At 41.5% G+C, this 23,554-nt stretch overlaps 2 protein-coding genes across 4 annotated transcripts in view; one reads left to right on the top strand and one right to left on the bottom strand.

The window, feature by feature from the left end:
- SLC44A1 (solute carrier family 44 member 1) overlaps nucleotides 1-22,190 on the bottom strand; it is a 207,384-nt gene extending 185,194 nt beyond the window's left edge. For 2 of the 3 annotated variants that reach the window (XM_081238425.1, XM_081238424.1), the window contains exon 1: nucleotides 22,035-22,188. In XM_081238425.1, the coding sequence (XP_081094551.1) occupies nucleotides 22,035-22,070 (36 nt within the window). In that variant the 5' untranslated portion in view covers nucleotides 22,071-22,188. Of the gene's footprint in view, nucleotides 1-22,034 lie in introns of all 3 variants that reach the window. The other variant, XM_081238426.1, reaches the window with a different exon arrangement.
- LOC308619267 (uncharacterized protein) lies at nucleotides 22,134-22,622 on the top strand (the record flags this gene model as incomplete). Its single annotated transcript, XM_081237896.1, has 1 exon — nucleotides 22,134-22,622. One exon carries the CDS (start codon nucleotides 22,134-22,136, stop codon nucleotides 22,620-22,622), a length of 489 nt encoding a protein of 162 aa, XP_081094022.1.
- Nucleotides 22,623-23,554: the final 932 nt, after the last annotated feature.

Below are 23,554 nucleotides of genomic sequence, written 5' to 3'. Positions count from 1 at the left end.
TAAGGTATGCAATAAAAAAATTATACAAGTCTTTTTTTTAAGATTAATTGAATAGAAAAAGTCTGATTGGGATTGACATATATACACTAATATGTATAAAATGGATAACTAACAAGAACCTGCTGTATAAAAAAATAAATAAAATAAAATTCAAAAATTCAAAAAGAAAAAAAGAAAAAAAGTCTGGCCATCTAGATTCTTAGAAAAATTAAATCCTCTTATCAGAATTCAACTCAACATTGGACACCTATTATGTGCAAGCTACTATATAGGAGCTATTGAAGACAGGAGAAAAAATTAAAAGTCCCTTACCTCCAACTAACCAATACATAAAAAGAAAAAAAATAATTCCTACAGTAGAAATACAAAAGTATCATGAGACTACAGTACAGACTCTCCATAATCCTGAGCCTAACATTTAAGGTCACAATCTGCCTTTCAGCCAGATCTCACACTATAGATAAACAATACTCCAGTCATTCCAAACCACTTTTGCCAAACATATTAAGCATTGTATGCTTCTGTGCTTTTGCTCACGCCATTCCTTCAGGCTAGAGTTCCTTTACTCCTACTGAGGTTATTATTCATCCTCAAGACCAAATTCCATTCCATTTGCTTCACAAAGCCTTTCCCACACCAAGCTGGAATTAAGGGAGGTGACTAAAACAACAACAAATGATACCAGGAAACAAACAGAAAGAAGGAAAGGAACGCAAAATCTGTACCAGAGGAGCTAGAAGGTAACTATAAGACTAAAAATTCGTCAGAATCTTCTAGAAAAACATCATCCCATGCTACAAGAGAAAATGAACAAGTCTAACAAGGTCTGGAATGACGAATCCAAGAGGTAAGAGAAAGCTGTCAAGATTATGGGATAATAAAAGTGACAAAAAACCCAGCAGCAGAAATCTGAGAAATGTATCTAGGGATTATGAAACCTAAGGCCTTAAAGCCACAGTTGGTATTTTCATCTATTATTCCAACAGGACTAAGAAGTATATGGAAAGTTAACCATTGGTTACACGGATGGCATCAAAGAACAGAATTTAGGACTTCCCTGGTGGGGCAGTGGTTAAGAATCCGCCTGCCAATGTGGGGGACATGGGTTCAATCCCTGGTCCGGGAGGATCCCACATGCCGCAGAGCAACTAAGCCACAACAACTGAGCCTGTGCTCTAGAGCACGTGAGCCACAACTACTGAGCCCACGTGCCGCAACTACTGAAGCCCACGCACCTAGAGCCCGTGCTCCGCAACAAGAAGCCATCGCAATGAGAAGCCCATGAACCACAACAAAGAGTAGCCCCCCGCTCACTGCAACTAGAGAAAGCCTGCGGGCAGCAACGAAGACCCAATGCAGCCAAAAAAGAAAAAAAGAACAGAATTTTGTTTTTTACAGTCTTAAGACACTGTAAAGATTAAGCACTTTACCAGAGGGCACCTGATTAAGTCTGGAAGAATGCCTTTGCCCAGAAACTGGCTTATCTCATCAGAAGTTCTCAACAGAAGGGTCTTGAACTAAAAATGGAAGGGTAGAAGAAACAATGTAAACTGATACTGTAACGTATCATTCATTCAACAAACACTGACTGACCATCTATCTCCTAGGTGCCAGGCCGAAGTATAACACTGGGGATACAGCAATCAACAAAATACACAAATCCCTGCTCATGGAGATTATGGAAGGAAAAAGCCAATAAAAATACATTAATGATTTCAGGTGATGATCAGCTTAAAGAAAAATAGAGCCAAGTAAAGAAAAAAAAATGACACAGCTGGGCTGGAAGGACTGTTTCCGAACCAAGGGAGCAAGTCTGGCAGATCTGAGGGTAGAGCCAGAGAAGAGGAAGGGCCTGACAAGGACAAGCCTGCAAACAAAGAACTGGGCCAAGACATAATGAATTAAAACAATGGTAAGAAGGGAGGAGAAGAGGTAGGCAGAACCAGATAAAGGTAGAGAGGAAGTCTGGATATCATATTTAAGTGTGCTGGAAGTTACTGGAGGGCCCCAAGCTCAGAGAGATGGGATCTGAGTTGCTTTTTGATCACTGAGGCTGCTGTGTGTAAAAAGGACTACAGGCACCAAGCACAAGATGCTAACTCGGAAAGGGTGGTGGCAGCAAAGTTGGCACATGTCAGATACGATATGTAAATAAAGAGCCTGGGTGAGAAAAGCCAAGAAGCAAACCAATTTATGCCACAAAACTCCCCCAAACTTCAGGAATTAGTGGTATATGATATCTCTGGACCTAGAGGTGACAGTGGAGCTACAGATGGGAGGATTCATGAAAGGCTGTTTAAGAGCTGTGAGACTCTATGTGCAGGTAGGCAACTAGCTGTCCCTCCTCTACCCAGAAAAGTTGCAGACAGGGGGGCAGAAAACAAAAGGAAGAAGTGCAAGTGTACATATATAGTAAATACTGAGACCAACTTCCACTCCAGTGTTCTTTCCCTGCTTGGGTCCCAGAACTCTGGCAGCCAGACTAATACCCACCAGGAAGCTAGATGAGACTTCTTTGGGGAAATCTGACCAGCCTAAGAGAAAAGACCAAAAGATACTTACCCTGGGTGTTTCCCAAGGAAACTGGCCAGCCAGACCACCCTACAGTGAACCCCACAGTCAACAATCCTATCCCCAAATGAATACAGTGCTTTTTAGCAACATTTTGGAGCCCAACACTTAAATAATAAGCAGATAGCTAAGGATCACCAGACATTTAAGAAAATCTTTAACATGAATGCAGAGACAAACAGAAGAAACTAAGTTAGAAGAAACAGATGATGCAGACACAGAGAGAAGCGAACTTAAAACAAATGCACACACATAGCACAGAGAGAGAAGAACAGATGGTTAAAGATAAAAAAGAATATTGAAGAGAACAATGTAAAATACCGTATGAAATTAAGAACTCAGAGCAGAAATAAAAATGTAATAGAAGGACAAAGATAAATTGAGGAAATCTGATTGAATATGGATTAGAAGACAAGGAGTTCAGAAATGAAAGAAAAGATAAGAAAATTAAGGAACAGGGGAAACATGGGAAGGAATAAAAGAAGAATTCCGGAAGAAATTTCCCAACTGCAAAACGTAAATTTCCAGATTGAAAGACCCCAGTGTCCAGCATAATGGTTTCAAACAGATCCACAAAAGGCACGTCACTGAAAAATGTCAGAACGTGGGTCACAAGGAAGATCCTAAATGGTTCCAGAGAGAATTAAACATGTTTAATACCAAAAAAAGGCAGGAATCAGAATGGCATCAGACTTCAACTGCCACCCTAGCAGAAAGAAGACAAAGGAAAAACTCATTTTAAATTCTGAGAGGAAATAATTTCCAATCTAGAATTCTAAAACCAGCCAAATATTAAATATGTATGAAGTAAGAATAAAAATATGCAAGGTATCAAAAAAATTACATGTATCCTTTCTCAGGAACCTACTAAAGGAGGTATTTTACCAAATTAAGGGAATAAACCAAGAAAGAAAACACCAGGACAGGAACACTGATGAAAGAAATCAAAGGCTAAATAAATGGAGAAGGACACCACATTCACATATTGGAAGACTCAATATTATTTGACAAATTCTTTCCTAATTGATCTATAGTTTCAACGCAAGCCAAATCAAAATCCCAGCAGGATTTTTTGGGGTAGATATTGATAAACTGATTTTAAAATGTATTAAGGAAAGGCAGAAGAACTACAACAGCCAAAATAGTTTTTTAAAAAGATAAAAGTTAGATTCACACCACCTGATTTCAATATATACTATACAGCTACCATAATCAAGACCATGTGGTATTAGTTAAGACAAACAGATCAATGAAAGTTCAGAATTAGGGACTTCCTAGGCAGTCCAGTGATTAAGACTCCATGATCCCAATGTAGGGGGCACGGGTTCAGTCCCTGGTCAGAAAACTAAGATCCCACATGCCACATGGCACAGCCAAAAAAAAAAAAAAAAAAGAGACCCACACATATATGGTTGATATTTAGAAAAGGTACAAAAGCAATTCAATGGAATAAGTATAACCTTTTCACCAAACTGTGAAACTGGAATAATTAGATAACCATATGCAGACAAAAAACAAGATCCCAACCTATACCTCAAACCTTATCCAAAAATGAACTCAAAATGGATTCTAGACCTAAGTGTCAAATGTGAAAATAGAATATTGTAGGGCAGTGTGTCACCTTGCTGCTTAGCTGTGGAAGTGATCTGAGGGTCTGCTTACTCCAGTTACAGACTATCAGCCAGTTCTGTGGTTTTTCAGCCTCTCTTCTCACCCACGCCCTCAGAGATCCCTGGGCCTTAGATTCCTGGTGTTCTGAGTCTGTATTTATGCTCTGCCAAGGAGTTTGGGGAAGGAGCAGAGATAAGTGCCTGTATTCAATCCACCAAGTTGACTAGATTCATTGGTCTCATTCCAAACACAAATGTTTTGAACTTGCAAGACCTTCAAGTTTGAAGGCAGAATACAAGTTTTCTTCCTCCAATTCTATTTCACCGTTTTTTCTTCCTTCCTTTCCTTCATTTTCTTTACAAAGAGTTGTAAAATAAAGAAAGCTACATAGCCATTTTTTTAAAAAAAACAGTTTTCTAGGGGCTTCCCTGGTGGCGCAGTGGTTAAGAATGTGCCTGCCATTGCAGGGCACATGGGTTCAATCCCTGGTCTGGGAAGATTCCACATGCCGCGAAGCAACTAAGCCCATGTGCCACAACTACTGAGTTTGCACTCTAGAGCCCGCAAGCCATAACTACTGAGCCCGCACGCCACAACTACTGAAGCCTGTGCGCTCTAGGGCCCACGTGCCGCAAGAGAAGCCACCGCAATGAGAAGCCCGTGCGACAACGAAGAGTAGCCCCCGCTTGCCGCAACTCGAGAAAGCCTGCGTGCAGCAACAAAGACCCAATGTAGCCAAAAATAAAAGTTTTTTATAAATTTTTTTTTAAGTACATGGGTTCCAGATAATCGGGACACCAGCACAAGAAAGACAAAGGAAATCCTTGGTATGATGTGAAGACAGATCTCAAATTGATAACTTTGAAGCAGGCCTGAGAAGTGGCCAGCCCAGATTGGAGCTACAGGAAAGGTCTGTCAGGAAACTGAAATTGAAAGATTATCTAAGGCATCTGTGCTGACTCAAAGAAATTCACACAACCAGGCAAGAATGTAGAGGTCAATTAGTCCTCAATAAGTACACAGAAAACTAGGTAAACAGCAACACAAGACAACTATCATCTCTAAGAGCAACATGGGATTATGGAGGAATGATGAAATACTACATGACTCAGCTGTGAAGAGCATTTACATAGTCATAATGGAAAGACTGAACATCAATCCAAACAAAACTGTGATTATCTCTGCAGTAGGAAAAGGGGGACTGGAAGCATGTACATGGAATCAGGACAAAGAATCATTTGGAAGAGAGCACAATCTTCATCTTCCATAGTGGAGGCCAAAATTAATGCTGAAAACTGAAGAATCAGGTGGTAGCAATATAAGCATGTTAGAGATACAGAGGGAAATAGTAAAAGATTTAGTTCAAAGAGTTAAAAGTGATAGCCTCAGGACAGCAGAAAATGGGGGAAAGGCTTTAAAAAAATAACAATCCTGCTACTAATGTTTGACTCTTCAAAAATATATGCATGTACAGCTTTGATAAAAATAAAAATTAAATAAACTTTAAAAAATTAAAGCCTAAGAAGAAAAAAAAGGGGAGGGGCAGAATAGTACAGGATCTGGAATCATGACACTTAGAAATGGTTATATAAACTAAGGGTTTTTAAGTTTAAATGTACACACACACACACACACACACAACTTGGCACACATTAAGGCTGATTTCAGTTGTTTTACCTTCAGTTGTTCAGTTATTCTATATATCTAGTGGGTGCAGAATCAGAAGCAACAATAAAGTTATATGGACAGTGAGGTCAGCTGTGCAAAGAAGAAATTTCTCATAACTACCTGAAAGTAGAGTTAACTGTCTCAGGAAGCAGTGAGTTCTCTGCTGACGGAGGTATTTAAGCAGAGCCTGAACAAACCTACTTAGTGGACGTCATACCCTCGTAGGCTGGAATATAGGCCTCTAAGTCCCCACCAGCTGGGGGATTCTGTAAAAGGATTCCAGGTAATCATCTCCTTTGAATTAGTACCTTCTGAAGTGGGACTAGAAACACTGGTAGGTGAAGCAGCTGAGGTACTTAGGACACATTACAAATCAGGGACTTCCCTGGTGGTGCAGTGGTTATGAATCTGCCTGCCAATGCAGGGGACACGGGTTCGAGCCCTGATCCGGGAAGATCCCGTATGCCACGGAGCAACTAAGCCCGTGCGTCACAACTACTGAGCCTGTGCTCAAGAGCCCACCAGTCGCAACTACTGAGCCCGCATGCCACAACTACTGAAGCCGGCGTGCCTAGAGCCCATGCTCCGCAACAAGAGAAGCCACCGCAATGAGAAGCCCGCACACCGCAATGAAGAGCAGTCTCCGCTCGCTGCAACGGGAGAAAGCCCATACGCAGCAACAAAGACCCAATGCAGCCAACGATAAATAATAAATTAATTAATTAATTTAAAAAATATTTTGGAAGCAGATGAGATATAAAAAAAGAGTAGAAAAGAAAATGCATGTCTGAGTGGGAGAAAGCCGGAAGAGAAACAAGCCATGGTGTGATGAGTGTTAAGAAATGAAGAATCCACTCTGGGTCCTGTGGTTTGATGGCGGTGGGACATTAAACAGGTCACAGTGCCCAGTTAGGTAGGAGACCTTAGGGCCATGGCAAGAGCACCTGGGCTTCCTGGCAGAGTGAAAGGACAGAGACCTGTGGTTCAGTCACTAGATGCAGACGAGCTGCAAGAGAGCCACCTGAGATTAGAGAACAACAGCAAAGGGACACTTGATTTGTTCTACTTTAAATAAAGTTTCTAGAACCTAGTGCTATCAAAGAAAAAAAAATCACACCTCAGCTTCAACGTTGGTCATTTCAACATGGAAATTAAAATATTAAACACATTATAGGTCCCATCTTTTTTACGGGACCACCTCAAGAGTGTGACTTGTCCACAGGCTTCAGGGAAGCTTTATGTTATTTTCTACTCAAGGCCAGTATTTTTTCTTTCACTCTGTCTAATAAAATACTGTCATGACTACAGAGACAATAAATTTATCCCAAAGTTTACTAAACTTCATCCTTACCAGTTAAGAGCTGACATGGATCCTACTTTAAAAAATGTCTATGTTCCCTCAGGACACTTTTGTATTTCTAGTTCTTAGTTTTAAAACTTAGTTTAGAATCTACCAAGAAATTATCAGTTATCAATTAAATACTGAAATTATCGGTATTTAATTAAGAAATTAACAGTATTACGGGGTATTACTGTGTACCCTGTAAACTGTGTGACTTTTGGCTACTTAAGAAACAGAGACTCAGGTGAGCCCCGACACTCTGTGGACGCCCCTCCACCTTCTCTCCGTTAACTGACTGCACACTTCTAGACGGAAAGTCTCCTTCTTGGTTGAATCCAGTACTTAGCACCCTAAGCAGCGTACTGGTCAATAAATGCTGAACCTAACCAAAGCATGTTGACTAGCCTGGAATTTCCTCTTTATTCTACTAACATTCTTGATTTTCTTTTTTTCTTTTCAGTGCCTTCCCCTCACCCCTGAGTACCAGTCACAGGCACGGGTCATTGCTGCAGGCTGCTCTTCAACCTTCTGGCCGCACTTTGAACAAAATAAGCAGAATTTGTAGCTCTACCCACACTGCTCCCAGGCAGGTATGAGAAGATGGGCCAGAAGAGCTTTCACTGTACATCCTGTACTGTGGGCCAGTAAAAAAAAAAAAAAAAGAAGAAGAAGGGGGGCACAGGTGGCAGCAGGAAAGGTAAGCCTCTGTTCTTATACATCTATTGGCCAGGGCTGATGAGGCCCACTGGTCTCTAGCTTATGATGTGCTCTTTTTTTCCCTGACTGGCTAGTATTAATGCCTTTACCAAGACTTCATTATAATGTGGGAACACATGCTAACAAGGTCAGGTTCAAATCACCAGAATTAACTTGAAACATTTCAAATAGTGGCTTAATTTTCAGGTTCATTCCCATTTCCTTCCATTGACAGGTTACCTTTGTTTTAATAGTAATTTTGACAAGAATCATTAGCATCATAAACTAAAATTCTAGTCTCTGAATACCCCATGCCCCCACCACATCTATTCAATAAACATTTATTTGGGCTCTATTATTTGTTTAGCCCCTGTAATATCACCTCTGTCCTGGATTCTTTCTCTAACAAAAGATAGTCAGCATTCGATGAGCAGGTGCCATCTGCAGATGTCCATTTGGAATGCTGAGCAATAACTACAACTACCCCTGTAGTCTCTACTGCAGACCCCAGGCAAAAGGAGAAGAAAACCCCAAGTGCAGATGGCTGGTTCCCTCTCTAGCTGTTGGCCCAGCTGGCCTCACAGCAGTTCTATTCTGAAGTTCCAAAGTTGAAGGATCCTTCTGTAAACCCTTAACCTTCCCAACTTCTTGGCAATCTCAAACTACAAATCTGAGAAATTATTCACATGAAAGGCTTTTACATTTTCCTAATATATCTTGAGTGAATTGATACTTATCCACATTATTTTGCCAATACTGTAAAGAACACGTTGAAGTTTGTCATGTGCTCAAACTCAGCTTCAAATCTGCTAAGCGCTTCCTACTAAGGGTTACCTGATGAACAACTGTCTTGCTACCACACTCACTTTTGTTCTCACTTGAGGAAATTGAGAAAGAATATTTCAAGCACCGTTTCTCAAAGTGTGTCCTGTAGGAGAACAGTTCCTCAAGATGCAATGAAAAAAAAATAAATTTTAAGGACAAATGAACTGACTGAAGGTCAAGTAAGCCAAGTTAAACTGGTTTCAGGTGTGGGGATGTGGAGCTTTTAAACAGGCTGATAAGCACTGTGGCTCCACAAATTGGGGGAGTGGGGTGGGTATGGAACGCGCAGGAACTTCCCAAACTTTTCTGACCTCAGATCCCCTTCTTGGAGTACCATCTTGTAGCCCTGGTGCTACAGGAGCACATACTTGGGGAAACCCTGCTTACAGTATTCTTACATAAATGGGATGGCATGTGGAGCACCACCTACAGAGCAGAGAGCCTAGTGAGCAGCAGGTTATGGGGAAATGTTCCTTCACCCCAGGAGGCTCCCTACCCTGTCTGCTTGTCACTACCTCAACAGAAACGTGTGTTTCCACTTGGTCTTGGTTTACTTTCTCAGATTAAACTATAAAACTATAAAACTCAGATTAAACTATAAAACTCAGATTAAACCTTTAAAAATTATCACCAAAACTAGAATTGCATTTAATTTTAAAATGAAGTATCTTATTAAAATATTATTTCCATACGTGCATAACTGAAATCTACTTCTACCACCAATGTCCATTCCGAAATGTTTTTCTTGATGTAAAAGTAGGGCTAGTTTCAAAATATATTTAATATGCTAGACTTTAAAACTTGATGTTTTCAGAACTGTCTTCCAACACTTGAAGTTTTTAGAATTTATGAAAATACAAAATCACATGCAAAATCAGTTTGAAAACAACTGAGATTTTAAAGCGCAGTTTAGTTCAAACAAACAAAAAACTCCAGCTTTGCTCCAGTGGTAAAAATCTCTGCCTTTGTAATTTGATCCCCATGTGCATGCAAATCATTTGTGCCACAGTCTTCCAACTTCACCATGGCCATTTTCTTCACCCTTTCCTTTCTTACTGCTCTCCTGAGCCTTACTGATACTATTAAATAATGTTAGTATCAATTACATTAACCCTTTCAGAGGCCATGGGTCTCCAAAGACTAAATATATAAATATATATTCCTTATTAAAACTGTATTCTTGAGAATCTGAGTTACGGGGAAAGGACACAATTGCAGTCACTTTTAGAAAACTTACTGCCATGATAGACTTGTTCAGACTTAAATTCTTAAAAGAAAATGCAGAAGGGCCCAGGAGGAAATGCACAGCAGTTAAGGGTCCCAGGAGTCTTCAGTTTATAACCACCACTTATACAGACCCTGCTGCAAATTGTTACATTCTTACCTCTGGTTTAGGGTAAACTGACTGAAAACCAACACCCACCCCACCCAAACACACATACACTTTAAAGCCAGAGTAAATAGTACACACAGTCTCTGAATTTCAGTGACAGAAAAGTGGTATCTAAGCTACATTTAATATACTATTTAAATATAGTTCTCAGTACAGCAGAAGGAAGGGAATGCAGTGCAGCAGGAAATGCACATTTTGAACTACCCCAGGCTTTACACTATTTTGGGGGCCTTGGGGCAAGCTGCCTAAGCTTCTACACCTCAGTTTCTCTTTTTTTTTTCAATTTAAGTATAGTTGATTTACAATGTTATGTCAATTTCAGGTGTACAGCAAAGTGATTCAGAACACATATATGTATTCTTTTTCAGATCCTTTTCCATTATAGGTTATTAGAAGATATTGAATATAGTTTGCTGTGCTATACAGTAGGTCCTTGTTGTTAATATATCTTATTTATAGTCATGTGTATATGTTAATCCCATACTCCTAATTTATCCCCTCCCCCTTTTCCCTTTGGTAACCATAAATTTGTTTTCTATGTCTGTGAGTCTATTTCTGGTTTGTAAATAAGTTCATTTGTATCACTTTTTTTCTAGATTCCACATATAAATGATATCATGATATTTGTCTTTCTGTCTGATTACTTCACCTAATATGATAATCTCTAGGTCGATCCATGTTGCAGCAAATGGAGGCTCAGTTTTTTTGTTTTTGTTTTTTTTCTTTTTTGGCCACACTGTGGAATCTTAGGGATTCCACAGGGATTGAACCCGGGCCCCAGGCAGTGGAAGCACCGAGTCCTAACCACTGGACTGCCAGGGAATTCCCGAGCCTCAGTTTCTTAATCAGTAAAATGGGGCTAACACTGATACCCATCTCAGAGTTGCAAGAATAAAATGAAATTTATTCTATGAGGGCAGACAACTAGGGAATGAAAGCAGGGAAAACCCAGTGGTCTGCTCTCATATTCCATGCCCTTTCCTTCCCCTGGGAGACTACCCATCCTTACAGCATCTCCTTTATGCATATGACTTAGAACATTTTCTGAAATCCAGTTCTGGATCTTCAACTGCCTATGGGAAATTGCTACATGGAGTATTAATATCATCTCAAACTCAGTTCACACAAAATTAAATTCATCTTCCCCTCCCCATATTCTAGTCTCCATCTCAACTCCCATGTCTGTCAATTATAATACCCTTCTTCCACTATACAGTATTCTAAACCGGTTTTATCCCTCTCCGTTATCCCACATATCCAGATTAAGTCAGGAGAATCTGTCCTATTTCAATTCTATAATATCTCTTCTGTTTCCCATTTACAATGTTGGTTCGAGTTACTGAACGGTTTCCAGGGTGGCCTGTTTCCCTTTCTCTCACTTCAGGAATAGGCAAGGCTCCAATTAATCCTCCTTACACTCTCTGAAAAACCCTCCATGGCTGCCCATTTCTCTCCCCTTGGAATAGTAGCCTTCCCTACATGTTACATTTCTCTTTATTCTGGCCAGGTCTCCTTTGCAAACGGACACGCAGTCAGTTAAAGGCTTCCTTGCCTTTGTTCAAGCTGTTCCTTTCACTGGAATGTCCTCTCTTGTCCCTGCTTTATACTAAAATCTGTCTATCCTCCCACATTTTCTAAACCCATCCTTCAAAGCCAAATCAAGGATGATTTTCAGGAAGCCCACTCTCCAACTAGTCCATCCTTTCTTAACTTCTCCACTGAACTCCTAACCACCCAATTTAGCCTCTCCTTATTGCTGTTCATTTCACCCTTAACGCTCATCTTCCAGACACAGTTTAAAAATTTTGGAAGTTGAGGTCCCTTTTCCAAAACCCAAACACAGGATTTTTTTAGGGGGGTATTAATGGGTAGGAGAACATCTAAGAGCCTTAGTTTACATTAATATCATAAGGGCTAAGATATTTTCATGGGGTGTGCAGTTTGCTACAAGCCTGTGAGATAGGTTTTATTATTGTTCCCATTTTACAGCTGGGGAAAATGAGGCACAAAATGTTAAAGAATTTGGCCCAAATAACCCAGCTGGTGACAGAGCCATACGGTCTGGCTATACAGCCCACACTCCTGCCAGTACAAGATGGTGTTTAATTCTCAGATTCTAATATCCTTTTAGAGCAGCAGTAGGGAAAGGATTTCTTTAAAAGATGGCAGAAGGCTACTTACCCATTAAGGGAGGATCATTTAGTTGGGGATGGTGAAGTGAAACACATATAGCAGACTAAATTCAACTGAATTTTATATTAAGAAAAGTTTTACCTCAGCAATATTATGTTTAAAGTTAAACTATTTTGCTATTACAAATAATGCCACATGTAATCTAGCATTTACTATACTTTTGGATTACTAAAGGGTGTCAACTTTTTTATGGCTTTCAATGTATGTCATCAAACAGTGTCCCAAGAGGGTCATACCATTTATTCAGCAAATCAATAAAGTATACTTGAGTTGAAACCACATGAGCAATTAATATTATCCTGTTAACTACCAAAGTTACAGATGAAAGTGGTGTCTATGTACCCTTAATTTGATTTGATTATTAGCAAGACTGAACATATTTACATATAGTTTACTAATTCTCCTTCTGTAAAGAAGCAATTTTTATACTGTGAGAGGTCTTTACATCATAGAGGTATTCTAAATAATGAGTGAATCTTCAGTTTTACTATTGCTATACCAAAAAACAAAAACAAAAAACCCCAAAATTAAACAGGAGGAAAAAAAAGACACTCTCTCCTCTTCTATGCTAGTATATTCCACTCAGTATTACCGCCCCTTAAGTGCATCAGGTAGGGGTAGAAAGAAAAGGGATGAAAAAGAAAACTTTAGGGGAAAGGAGGGAAAAAGAAAGAAAAAATGAGTACCAATCGGACAGAGATAAACACACAAAGAAGTGAGAAGAGGTAGAAAAGGAAATTGAGAGCTTGAAAGGGAAGAGGTTATAGTAACCCCCAAGTTTCTCTTGGGTCCCACTGTTGTGGGAAAACTGATTACCTACTTAACCATTATTCCAACCTTAAATGCTCTTCTTTATCCAGAAGCTATGCTTGCCTCAAAATGGGAAAGAAGCAGTGGGGGGGGGGAGAGAAAGACGGGGCTTCAGCAGTGGCTAGACCAGTAGCACTAGGGAAATAGGAAGATAACTGTGTGACTTTCAACTATGAACTGTGAGGTTTTATAATGGAGCTATAAGCAAAATGTTAGGAAACACCATACAAGTGTGATCTTATAAGCAGAAGAAAATGACAAAACTATGTAGCAGATACCATTGGCTGCCTACTCAGTCACCACTCTCCCCAACAGCCCCAAGCCTTAGTGGCGGAGTCCTAATTTCGCTCTGGTATTCCTCTACCCTCCACTTGACTCAGAGGGAAATCCTGGTTAGTCTAAGCCAGTTAGAGTGCCCTTGCCTCCCCCTTGCTAGAGATTGTTTAGGGATGAGTATGCAGCCCTCCCTAACTCCTACAGAAAGAAAAAGCACTGGAGATCCGGCAGCTCAGCGTGAGTCTGTGAGAGTCACATCCATCTTGGGATCACAAGGGGAGCTAAGTGAGGGAAAAACTAACTTCCTTAAATGACAAAAAGAGACAACTCAGGTCCGTGTTGACATCATCAAGCCACTGAATTAACCAAGCTGGAAGCCACCCTACCTCTCAACTTATAAGAGATAGTATAAGTTTTCCTTCATGTATTAGCTATTTAGATTTAAGGTTTTTCGTTTCTTAAAGCTGAATCATCTTAAGTGATTCATAATGAAAAATCTTACAAGATCATTATCATTACCATTATCATAATGCTACCAAAAAAAAGAAGCAAACTTTAATACCTTCCCTGCTATCTTGAAGTAAACATATATTTTCAATTTTTCCATCTTTTTGCTGTTTTCCTTATTTTACATTATACAAATGTATCCAGAAATCAAACAGGTCTGTTCAGCAATCTTCAGCGTATCTCGCAACCTTAAAAATTAGGATAAAAATAGCTTTTAATAGTTTCCTTACTAAATAAATTTCTAAATATTTGATTGCAGGATGTTATAGAGAGCAGCTAAGAAAAAGTAATATTATTTTAAAAATTCCAGTAGTTTATCAACCAAATGTTTTTTTAAGTAAATCTTACTATACAGCTGATATGAAATCAGAGAGGAGTCCATCGGGGGAAAAAAAACACCCCCTAACTTACACCTCTACAAGTACACTTGCTTCACACAGGAGACATATACCTGCAACAGACAAACTGCTTAAGACAGCTGCTAAAACTTCTGTTGAGAATCTTCTTCGAAAGTATTTGTCCTTTTATGGAATTCCCTGGCGGTCCAGTGGTTAGGACTCAGTGCTTTCACTGCCTGGGCCTGGGTTCCATCCCTGGTGGGGGGAACTAGGATCCTGCAAGCCGCCAGGCACCGTCAAAAAAAAAAAAAAAGTATTTGTCCTTAAAAAAAATTTTTTTTACACTGAAGCCCTTGGGGTTTTTTTTCCTTTTTTAAAAAAATTTACTTATTTATTTTTGGCTGTGTTGGGTCTTCATTTCTGCACGCAGGCTTTCTCTAGTTGCGGCAAGTGGGGGCTACTCTTCGTTGTGGTGCGCAGGCTTCTCATTGCAGTGGCTTCTCTTTGTTGCGGAGCAGAGTCTCTAGGCGCACAGGCTTCAGTAGTTGTGGCACGTGGGCTCAGTAGTTGTGGCTCGTGGGTTCTAGCGTGCAGGCTCAGTAGTTGTGGCACATGGGCTTAGTTGCTCTGTGGCATGTGGGATCTTCTGGGACCAGGGCTCGAACCCGTGTCCCCTGCATTGGCAGGCGGATTCTTAGCCACTGTGCCACCAGGGAAGTCCCTAAAAAAATTTTATATTGAATTTTACTTATTTTTTTAATAAGTAACTACTTTTCGTTTTTAAAAAATTTATTTCTTTTATTTTTTTGGCTGTGTCGGGTCTTAGTTGTAGCACACAGGGTCTTTGTTGCAGCGTGCGGGCTTCCCTCTAGTTGCGGCGTGTGGGTTCTCTCTCTCTCTAGTTGTGGCGCACGGGCTCCAGAGCGCGTAGGCTCTGTAGTTTGCGGCACGTGGGCTCTCTCCTTAAGGCGCTTGAGCTCAGTAGTTGTGGCATGTGGGTTTAGTCGCCCCCCCGCATGAGGGATCTTAGTTCCCTGCAGGGATTGAACCCATGTCCCCTGCATTGGAAGGCAGATTCTGAACCACCAGGGAAGTCCCTATATTGAATTTTAAAACATCAGAGTCACTACGGTTGGAGTTTATCCACATCCATCCATGAAAGGAAAGAGACTTGAACAAATTCACTAATTTGTTCCAATATTTCACGAGCACCTACCAGGTACCAGGTACCAACTAAGCACAGAGAATAACAGCAATGAACAAAGCAGTCATGGTCCCTCTCCTCATCAACTCAGTCTAGACCAGGGGTTAGTAAACATTTTCCCTAAGAGCCACAGAATAAATATTTACACTTGCAGGCCATAAGGTCTCTGTCACAACTAACCACTCAACTCTGCCACTGTAGCATAAAAGCAGCTATAGACAATGTATAAATGAATGCATGTGGTTTTATCAATAAAGCTTTATTTGCAGACAATGAAATTCAAATTTATATAATTTTTATGAAATAAATTTCTCATGTAAAAATCTTCTTTGATTTTTTTCATCCATTTAAATATATAGATACCATTTTTAGCATTCTTAGCTTGCAAGCCATACAAAAACAGGTAGCTGGCCAGATTTGGCCCATGGGCTGTAGTTTTGCCAACTCCTAGTCTAGACATTAACTGCATATTGCTTTAGGTGTTCATAGGGAAAATACATAAGGCTGTGAGAATTTAATGAGGAGACATGGCCTGGTTTGAAGGATCAAGGAAGCCTTTTCCAAACAAGTGACTCTGAGGCTGAAACTTAAAGGATGAGTATCAGGCAGCCAAAGGCCAGGGAGAAAAGCAAAGAGCCTTCCAAACAAGTGAAAAGTATGTGCAAAAGCTCTAAAAGAAGAATACAGTCTCCTGAAGAATCTGTGAGGTTGGAGCGAGCACAAAGAGTAAGGAGAAGCATGGTATGAGGTGACAATGATGCTGGAGAGAGATGGAGACCAGCCCATGCAGCACTGTTGGCTAGGATCCGTGATTCTGGTCTCTGTCCTAAGAGCAATCAGAAACCATTAAAGGGTTTCAAGTAGGTGGGGGACACAATCCCCACACAGCTTTGGATTTTTTTTAAGAGATCACTAAGACTGTGGTATGGAGGAAAATTAGAAGGAAGCATGAATGAATATGGGGAGATATGGAAGCAAGGTTCTGGCCAGAGATGACAGAAGCCTAAACTAGGGGGCTGGTAGTGGAGTTTAGAAGGTAAAAGAGGCAAGATATGGTGACCAGATACGGAATAATAAGAGGCAGGTTTCCTATGTGCCTCCAGTTTCCAGTTTCCACACCAGGATACTGGTATCATTCAGTGAACCAAAGATACTGAAAAAGATGTGTGTGTATGTGCCTACAAATTTTGAGTTCAGTTTTGACATGCTGAGTTTGAGTTGCTTACAAGACATGCTAGTGGAAGTGCTAAGTAATCAGGGGATATATAGCTCAGAGGCCAGGAAAAAATTGGTTTCAGTTCAGTAGTTCAGTTTGGGAATTGTCAGCATATGGATTGTAACGGAAACCAGAGAAGGAGATGGAATTATCTAAAGAAAGGGTGTGTAAGAGTGGGTTTTAACCTAGGCAGAACATGAAAATCACCAGGGGAACTTTAAAAAATACCCTGGACCAATGACATCAGAACCTCTGAAAGGAGGACCCAGGAATCCGTGTTTTTTCAAGTTCTCTAAGTGTTTCCTATGTGGAGCCAAGGTTGCAAAGATAAGAAGACTTAAGACATTAAGAATTAATACTAACTATAGAAAGCTCAAGAGATTAAGTGACTAAGTAGGTTTCTAGTCCTAGCTACCTCATAATGTATCTCTCTGACCTTAGACTACTTCTTATCTCTACATTCTAGTTTAGCTCAATAGAAAAGAGAGATAGTAGGCCTAGTTTATCTCTAATAGAGATAAACCAGAGCCCCCAAAATCTGAGCCAAATTATGAAATTGAAATATTTACTTCTTCTTTTTGGGGGTGGGGGGGGTTTGGGGAGGAAGGAGACAGTAAAATAGCTACTAGCCAATTACTAGTAATAGAGAATATATTTCTATAAATAAATATCCTCTAAGCCAATAACATTTCTAAATGATAGGATTAACACATCAAATAGTATTTGGTAGTATTTGTTAAGCCTGGGAACTTTTTAACTGGACTAGTTTTGCTGTATTACATTATGTCATTCTCCAGCTAGTAACTGCAGCAAGTTCAAAAAGGCATGACTTTAACTTGGACATTCCTTAATTCAAAATGTTATTGAGTGGACCTTTTCTAAAGATAAAATGAACTGCAATTTATGATATGGGAAGCATGTATGTGAACGTAGAAAGAAAAGCACAGGACTCACATTCAAAAGACCTGGGGTAAAGTTTGGATTGATCCCTTAGTAGCTCTGAGACTTCAGCCAAGTCTCAACTAATGTCCAAGTCTCAACTGCCTCCCCTGTAAAATGGAAGTAAAGTCAACTTCAGAGTTACTAGATAAATTAAAACATGAAAATGGCTGTGAAAAATAGGTATACAAAAAGTCTCACCATTTTTACATTACTTTCCAGCCAATTTTAATATTAACTTTGATTTACATATTTGGAGGAATGGATCTTCAATGCTAATAGCATAGTATTCAGAAGAAGAAGAAAAAAATAAATTGTCTTCATGCTGTGCTTTTTTTATTCCAGTTAGAGCAGGTCTACTTTGCTGGACACTCTTCAAATTTCATTTTTACCCTCTGACTTCAAAGTTCACAAAGCAGAAGGAGACTACAGTACTAATAAAATTCTGTTAAAAACAGTTAACATTCTCAAAAGTTAACCAGTATTTGTGAACCAGTTGATTGTTTTTCATTACTCCTGAGACAAGATATGAGAGCTAGAAAAACACAGTTAAATACTTAGCTCTCAATTTGAAGACATGAGACGAGACCAGAGACAAGACCAATCTCTCCTAAAGTCAGAGAGATATGAGGGGCAGTTTGTTCAACCAGAAAGATTCCCCTCCATCCCTCTCACAATTTCTAAGGTTAGAACCAAAGGACACAGAACTTCATAGCACTTGCGAAATCTCCTGGCCTCCAAAGCGCTGCTGTGAGAAATGATGATCTAGCCATTAACGACAAAGACTTTTGGCAATTTGCTAAGTAATCTTTCAAAAGCCTCCTTCATTCAAACTGGTTTGTCAATGGGAAAGAACATTTCATAAATCTGAAGATTTACAACTGAACTTTGAAGTTTAACATTACAAGAATAGAAATTATGTCAGGTTATAACAGAACAAACGAATTATGGAGAGTTGGGAATAAATTTTAAGAATCTTAGGGAGGATTACTGCTGTAAAAAGAAACTCATGACTATCTCACTTTTATGTTCTCTTCAAAGAGATTTTTAGGCAAAGGCTATCATGTATTGGCTTGTGTTGAGCAATTACTAATATTAGCAAGTAACTTGTAGTGGCCACAAATAAAAAAAATAATTAAGAGTTCTATAAGAGTTCTATAAATATATCTAAGAGTTCTTAAGATTCTTAGAAACACATATCTGATACTGCACAAATAATTTTGCCAATAATTTCCTCCTTCAACAGTAAAATACAAGTAAGTATAGAATGTGATGCTTTTCTTTTATCTAAATCCAAAAACAGGATAATTATTTTGATGGCAAATTATGATAACCAGACACTGCCAAGAAAATGAAAGAACAGACTACAAGAGATAAAGCAGTTTGGAAGTCAATAAACTCTTTTATGAGAGTCTTCAACATAGCAAGAGACTATGAGGGAAAATAAATTATATGTATTTCAAAAGTGAATTCCTACTACAAAGAGGAAACACACTATATTTACATTGATAAAACCTGCCAGGGCTTTAAAGTTGCTGACGATACCACTGAGAAAAGCTAAACTGAACTGCAGATTACCTCAAAGCGCATTGTTTTGATGTACTGTGCAGGTTATCATCAGAGTTTGCAGACAAGCTCTTTTAAGATGTTATAGCCACTGCTCCAACTAAAATATAAGCACTGAGCGGAGCACCAGGAGAAAAGAAAAAACCTGCTCAATTTTGCAAACTGATGGTACCATTGACAGAATAGGAAGGAATGTGGGAAAAGCAGGTGAATTTTAACTTAGTTCAAATTTGAGCTTTGAAGAGGGTGGCATGGTGGCATTACTCAACCAGCTCATGGAAGTAAAACAGCACATAGTTCGGGACCGGATTCATATTAAATGTTACTTGCCAGCCAAATGTTCAAATGTTCCAATCTGTGTATCTATATTCTGTTCATTAACTACTGCTGAGCAACTATTATGTACAAGGTATAGTGAGGCACTGCAATGGATACAAACATGTGAAAAATAAAAACAGTTCCTATACTCAAGAAGTTTACAATTCAGTAGAAGGGATGAAAGAAACATTCTGCCTGAAAATACAATCGAGGCCTCTATTTTGTTTCAACACAACTCATACAGATACTGTATTATCCTAACTGGTGATGCTACTGAAAGGAGCATTAAAATGCAGCAGATTGGTAACATTTCACAAATGAAGAATGATGCCAAAATCTCAAATAAGGAAAAAAAAATGATGACCAGCTCTTTGGCACGAAACCTCAATGCTCCACTTACACTACAAGTCCCTAAAGCTGAACTTAAAGGCATGTGACAGCTGTTGATTGGTTATAGGGATCCACAGGAAAAAAATGCACCCTTCGGAGTGCATGACATGCATCTTGTCTGTAGAACACAGCATGAAGGAAACAGTGGCTGCAAGAGGAGGAAGAAGCAAGGAAAATATATGGGACAGCATTCTGAAAAGTAAGATGTGGAGCTAGTCAAATGCAAGACCTGTTAAGCAGAGTTTTGGTCCAGCATCCATCCCTTCCAAATTTAATTGATTAAACACTGAACAAGCCATCCATAAACTATCCAATACTGTCTTAAAGGCATTTCATCTCCAAAAGAGGATGCAAAATAACCCAATTCTTAAAAGAAAGGCAACAGGAAAGATACCTTTTTGGTGAAAATAATATTTAAGTAAATATTAGACGAATAGCACCCAACTAGATTCCTCCCTCTCCCCAAAAATCTCTGACCAGTTGAAAGGTGCTGTGTGATTCCACACCTTTATCTGTTAATATGAAAACTGTGGTCTACCGACCTCTCCTTCTTAACGCCACTACATATAGTTTTTCTCTGTTATTCTAACTGAACAGGAAGGTTTAACTAACTAAACCAGTCAGCCTGACTATGATCCTAATAGGAAAAGAAAAACAAATCAAAAAAAGAGTAAGCAAACACCCAAAAAAGAAGTAGACAAATAGGATGGATACTTAATAAAACATAAATGTCCTCCATTCATCTGCAATTCTAGTCATTTTCTCTCTAACAGATCTCATATTTTCAGAACAAGTATGCAGGTTATTTAAAACTGAGTTATATATAGTCATTTAGAAGCAGCAAAACACTTCTGGCATTATCACAGATGCTAGATCTCTGAAGGAATTTTTTTTTCCAAACTAGCATTTTTCTTCACCAAGAACGGACCAGCCTTTATTTCTAAAAACAAGAGCCCTTGTATCCCCCCAAAACAAACAAATCAAAGACCACAGTTACATTCTACACTAATGAAACTGTGAGATTACATCCCAGGCGTTGTCAGAGCCTATTTTTCATACACCACCACCAGACAGTTTGATGCAGTATTCCTGATTGCTTTTTATCGTATTTGTAAATACACTCACTAATCCACTAAATTAGGTAATTTACAAACAGGTCCTCTTAGTTATTAGTGGCCAGCAGTCAAGTCCTATTACGTTTGATCCTTACACAGTTGTCTAAACATTTCTATCCAGGTTAAGGGCTCGGATCGGCAAGAGAGGGAGGTTAGCGAAATCCGGATGGGGGCAGGGTAGAAGCTGGGAGAAATCTCCGCATCTCAGCCCTCAGCGACAACACTCAGCCAGTGCACACAGAAAAACTAAATTCGGCACCTCTTCCTCCTGTTACACTGGCAACAAAGAGGGAGTCTCCGTAACGATCCCGTCACCCACCAGGTGCCCAATCTCCTTCTCAGCCCAATCCCCGCGCTCCCGCAGGGGCCTCGGGGTGAGAAGAGGCCGCGGTGCCCGGGGTCAAGGCACAAAGGGGGGATGGGATGGGGTGGGAGGCGAGCGGCTAGAATCGGAGAAGCGGGTCGTAGAAGGGCTCCGGGATCCGCTTAAACACTTGAACCCGGACGGGGGGCGGCGGGCAAGAGAAAAGGGACAGAATATCTAAGAGCAGAAACTGTAATAAGGTGGGAGAGGGGTGAACAGCCCATACTGGGGGTACTCCTCCAGGGAGCACAGAAAATAGTCTGTGGATGGGGAGGCGGAAGACTCCAAGGAGGTAGGAAGAGAGGAGCCAGGCCCGGAAGACGAGGGAAGGGGGTGCCACCAGGGGCAGGGAGCAGACGCCCTTATTGCCTCTACCTGCGGGCTGGCGGGACGGGCCGCTCAGGTGTCACTGGGAGGAGGCAGCCAAGTCGGCAAGGGGCTGGGCAGAGCTAGGGGCACCCTGGGGGCCGCGCAGAGGCGCCTGCGAATCGGCAGCCCTGGGAGCCAGCGCGGGGGCATCTTCGGGACAGGGGGAGGCGGGAGGGGGAGGCGGGAGGGGGAGGCGGGAGTGAGGGTCTCTGGAGTGCACGGTGGGTTGAGGGGACGCTCGCAGGTAGTGGGAGGCTGCGGGCGCCCGTGGCACGGCGCGGGGAGGCATCCGGGCGGGCGGCCGGGAGGCGGGAGCCCCTCACCTGCGCGGCTGAGGAGGCGGAGCTGCAGCAGCCCATGGCGGGGCCGGAGGAGCCCGGAGGCGGCGCCGGGCGCGCAGCTACGCCCCGGAGCCCCTCGGCATGCGAGCCGGCGGGCGCCCGGGGAGGGCGCGGCCTGGCTCCACACGGCTCGGCGGCGGCGGCTCGGGCGGCGGCGGCGGCTCGGGCGGCGGCGGGTACTCAGGAGGCGGCGCGGCTCAGGGCGGGCGCCGACCACATCCCCCGGCGGCGGCTGTAGTGGCTGCGCGGCTCCCGCTCCGCTCCTGCTGCTGCAGCTGCTCCCCAGCGGAAAGGGGCGGGCGGCGGCGGCGGCGCCTCCCCCTGTCCCCCGCCTCCGGCCTCCCGCGCCCAGTCCCTCTCCGGCTCCCTCTCCCCGGCCGCCGCCTTCTCAGCGCCGCGCGCTTCTCCCATCAGACTCCCCGCCCCCAGTGCAGCGCCGCGCGGGCGGCCGGGCGAATGCGGCCAAAACGAGGCCGGGCCCTTCGGCGCGCGTCGGAACCTGCGCGGTGCCGAGCCCATTTAGCGGTGGCACCGAGGCAGAGCGCTACCTCGGTGCGAGAGGGCGCCTGAGGCTGGGGCGCCGGAGGGCTGGACAGGCTCGCAGCCGAAATGGGGTCGGGTTGCTTCCGGACCTGGGAAGCACGGGCGAGGCTTGCGGAGCTGCTAGCTATCCCCAGTAGGCGCGCAACCCGAGGACCCTGCTGGTTTCTTACCTTTCAGGTGAATGATTTTATCCAGGGGAAAGCGAACGCAATAAACCCCTGGAGAAGTAGTAGGTGATTGAAGACAGGGAGAAACAAGCAACTGTTGCTACTCGCCCCATTTTGCTGATGTGGAAACTGAGCCTTGAAGGGCACCAAGAGCTTAATGGAACGCACCCAAGGTCGAAATTGTTATAAAGGGCCGAAAATAGGGAAAAGGCAAAAAATTCTACAGGTCTTTCAATTCAGAGCCATATTGGATGTAAACGAAACTTTTTATACAGAATAGTCCACAAAAAACAATAAGCGAGTATTAATTCATCATGTTAAAACATATGTATACTGAGGGCACACTAATTTCCGGTAATTTACAGGCACTGGGAACAAAGAAGTGAACAAAAGAACCAAAGTTTCTGCTCTCTTACAAGTCCCTGTTGATACATGAATACGCTATGCAGTATCAACAAGTTAGAGTAGGTGCAGTCACCACCTTCAAGAAGTCTACAACCCAAGTCCTTGAGAAATCGTGTGAGATGAGAACAGTTAAAATGTGGCAGGAGTAAAACTAAAGATCCTGCTTGATATTAAGAGAACCATTTATGAGGTACCTTTTTATGTTTCCTTTCATCCTGTCAAAGAATGTCTTAAAGACAGAAGCAGTTAGAAAAGAAGAAAAAACGGAAGAGTATTTGCAAAGGAGACTCTAGAAGGCCTGACTTGCCAAATGAAAGACAGCAAGTTTTAAAGACTATTCAAAGACTAAGAGGAAAAAAATAGCACAGAAGTAAATTAACTTCACAT

The sequence above is a fragment of the Mesoplodon bidens genome (genome assembly GCF_964165515.1).
Source record: "Mesoplodon bidens genome assembly, chromosome: 6".
In the NCBI taxonomy this organism is placed as follows: Eukaryota; Metazoa; Chordata; class Mammalia; order Artiodactyla; family Ziphiidae; genus Mesoplodon; species Mesoplodon bidens.
The sequence above is the reverse complement of the archived record's forward strand: the minus strand, read 5'-3'. Positions and strand labels throughout refer to the sequence as shown.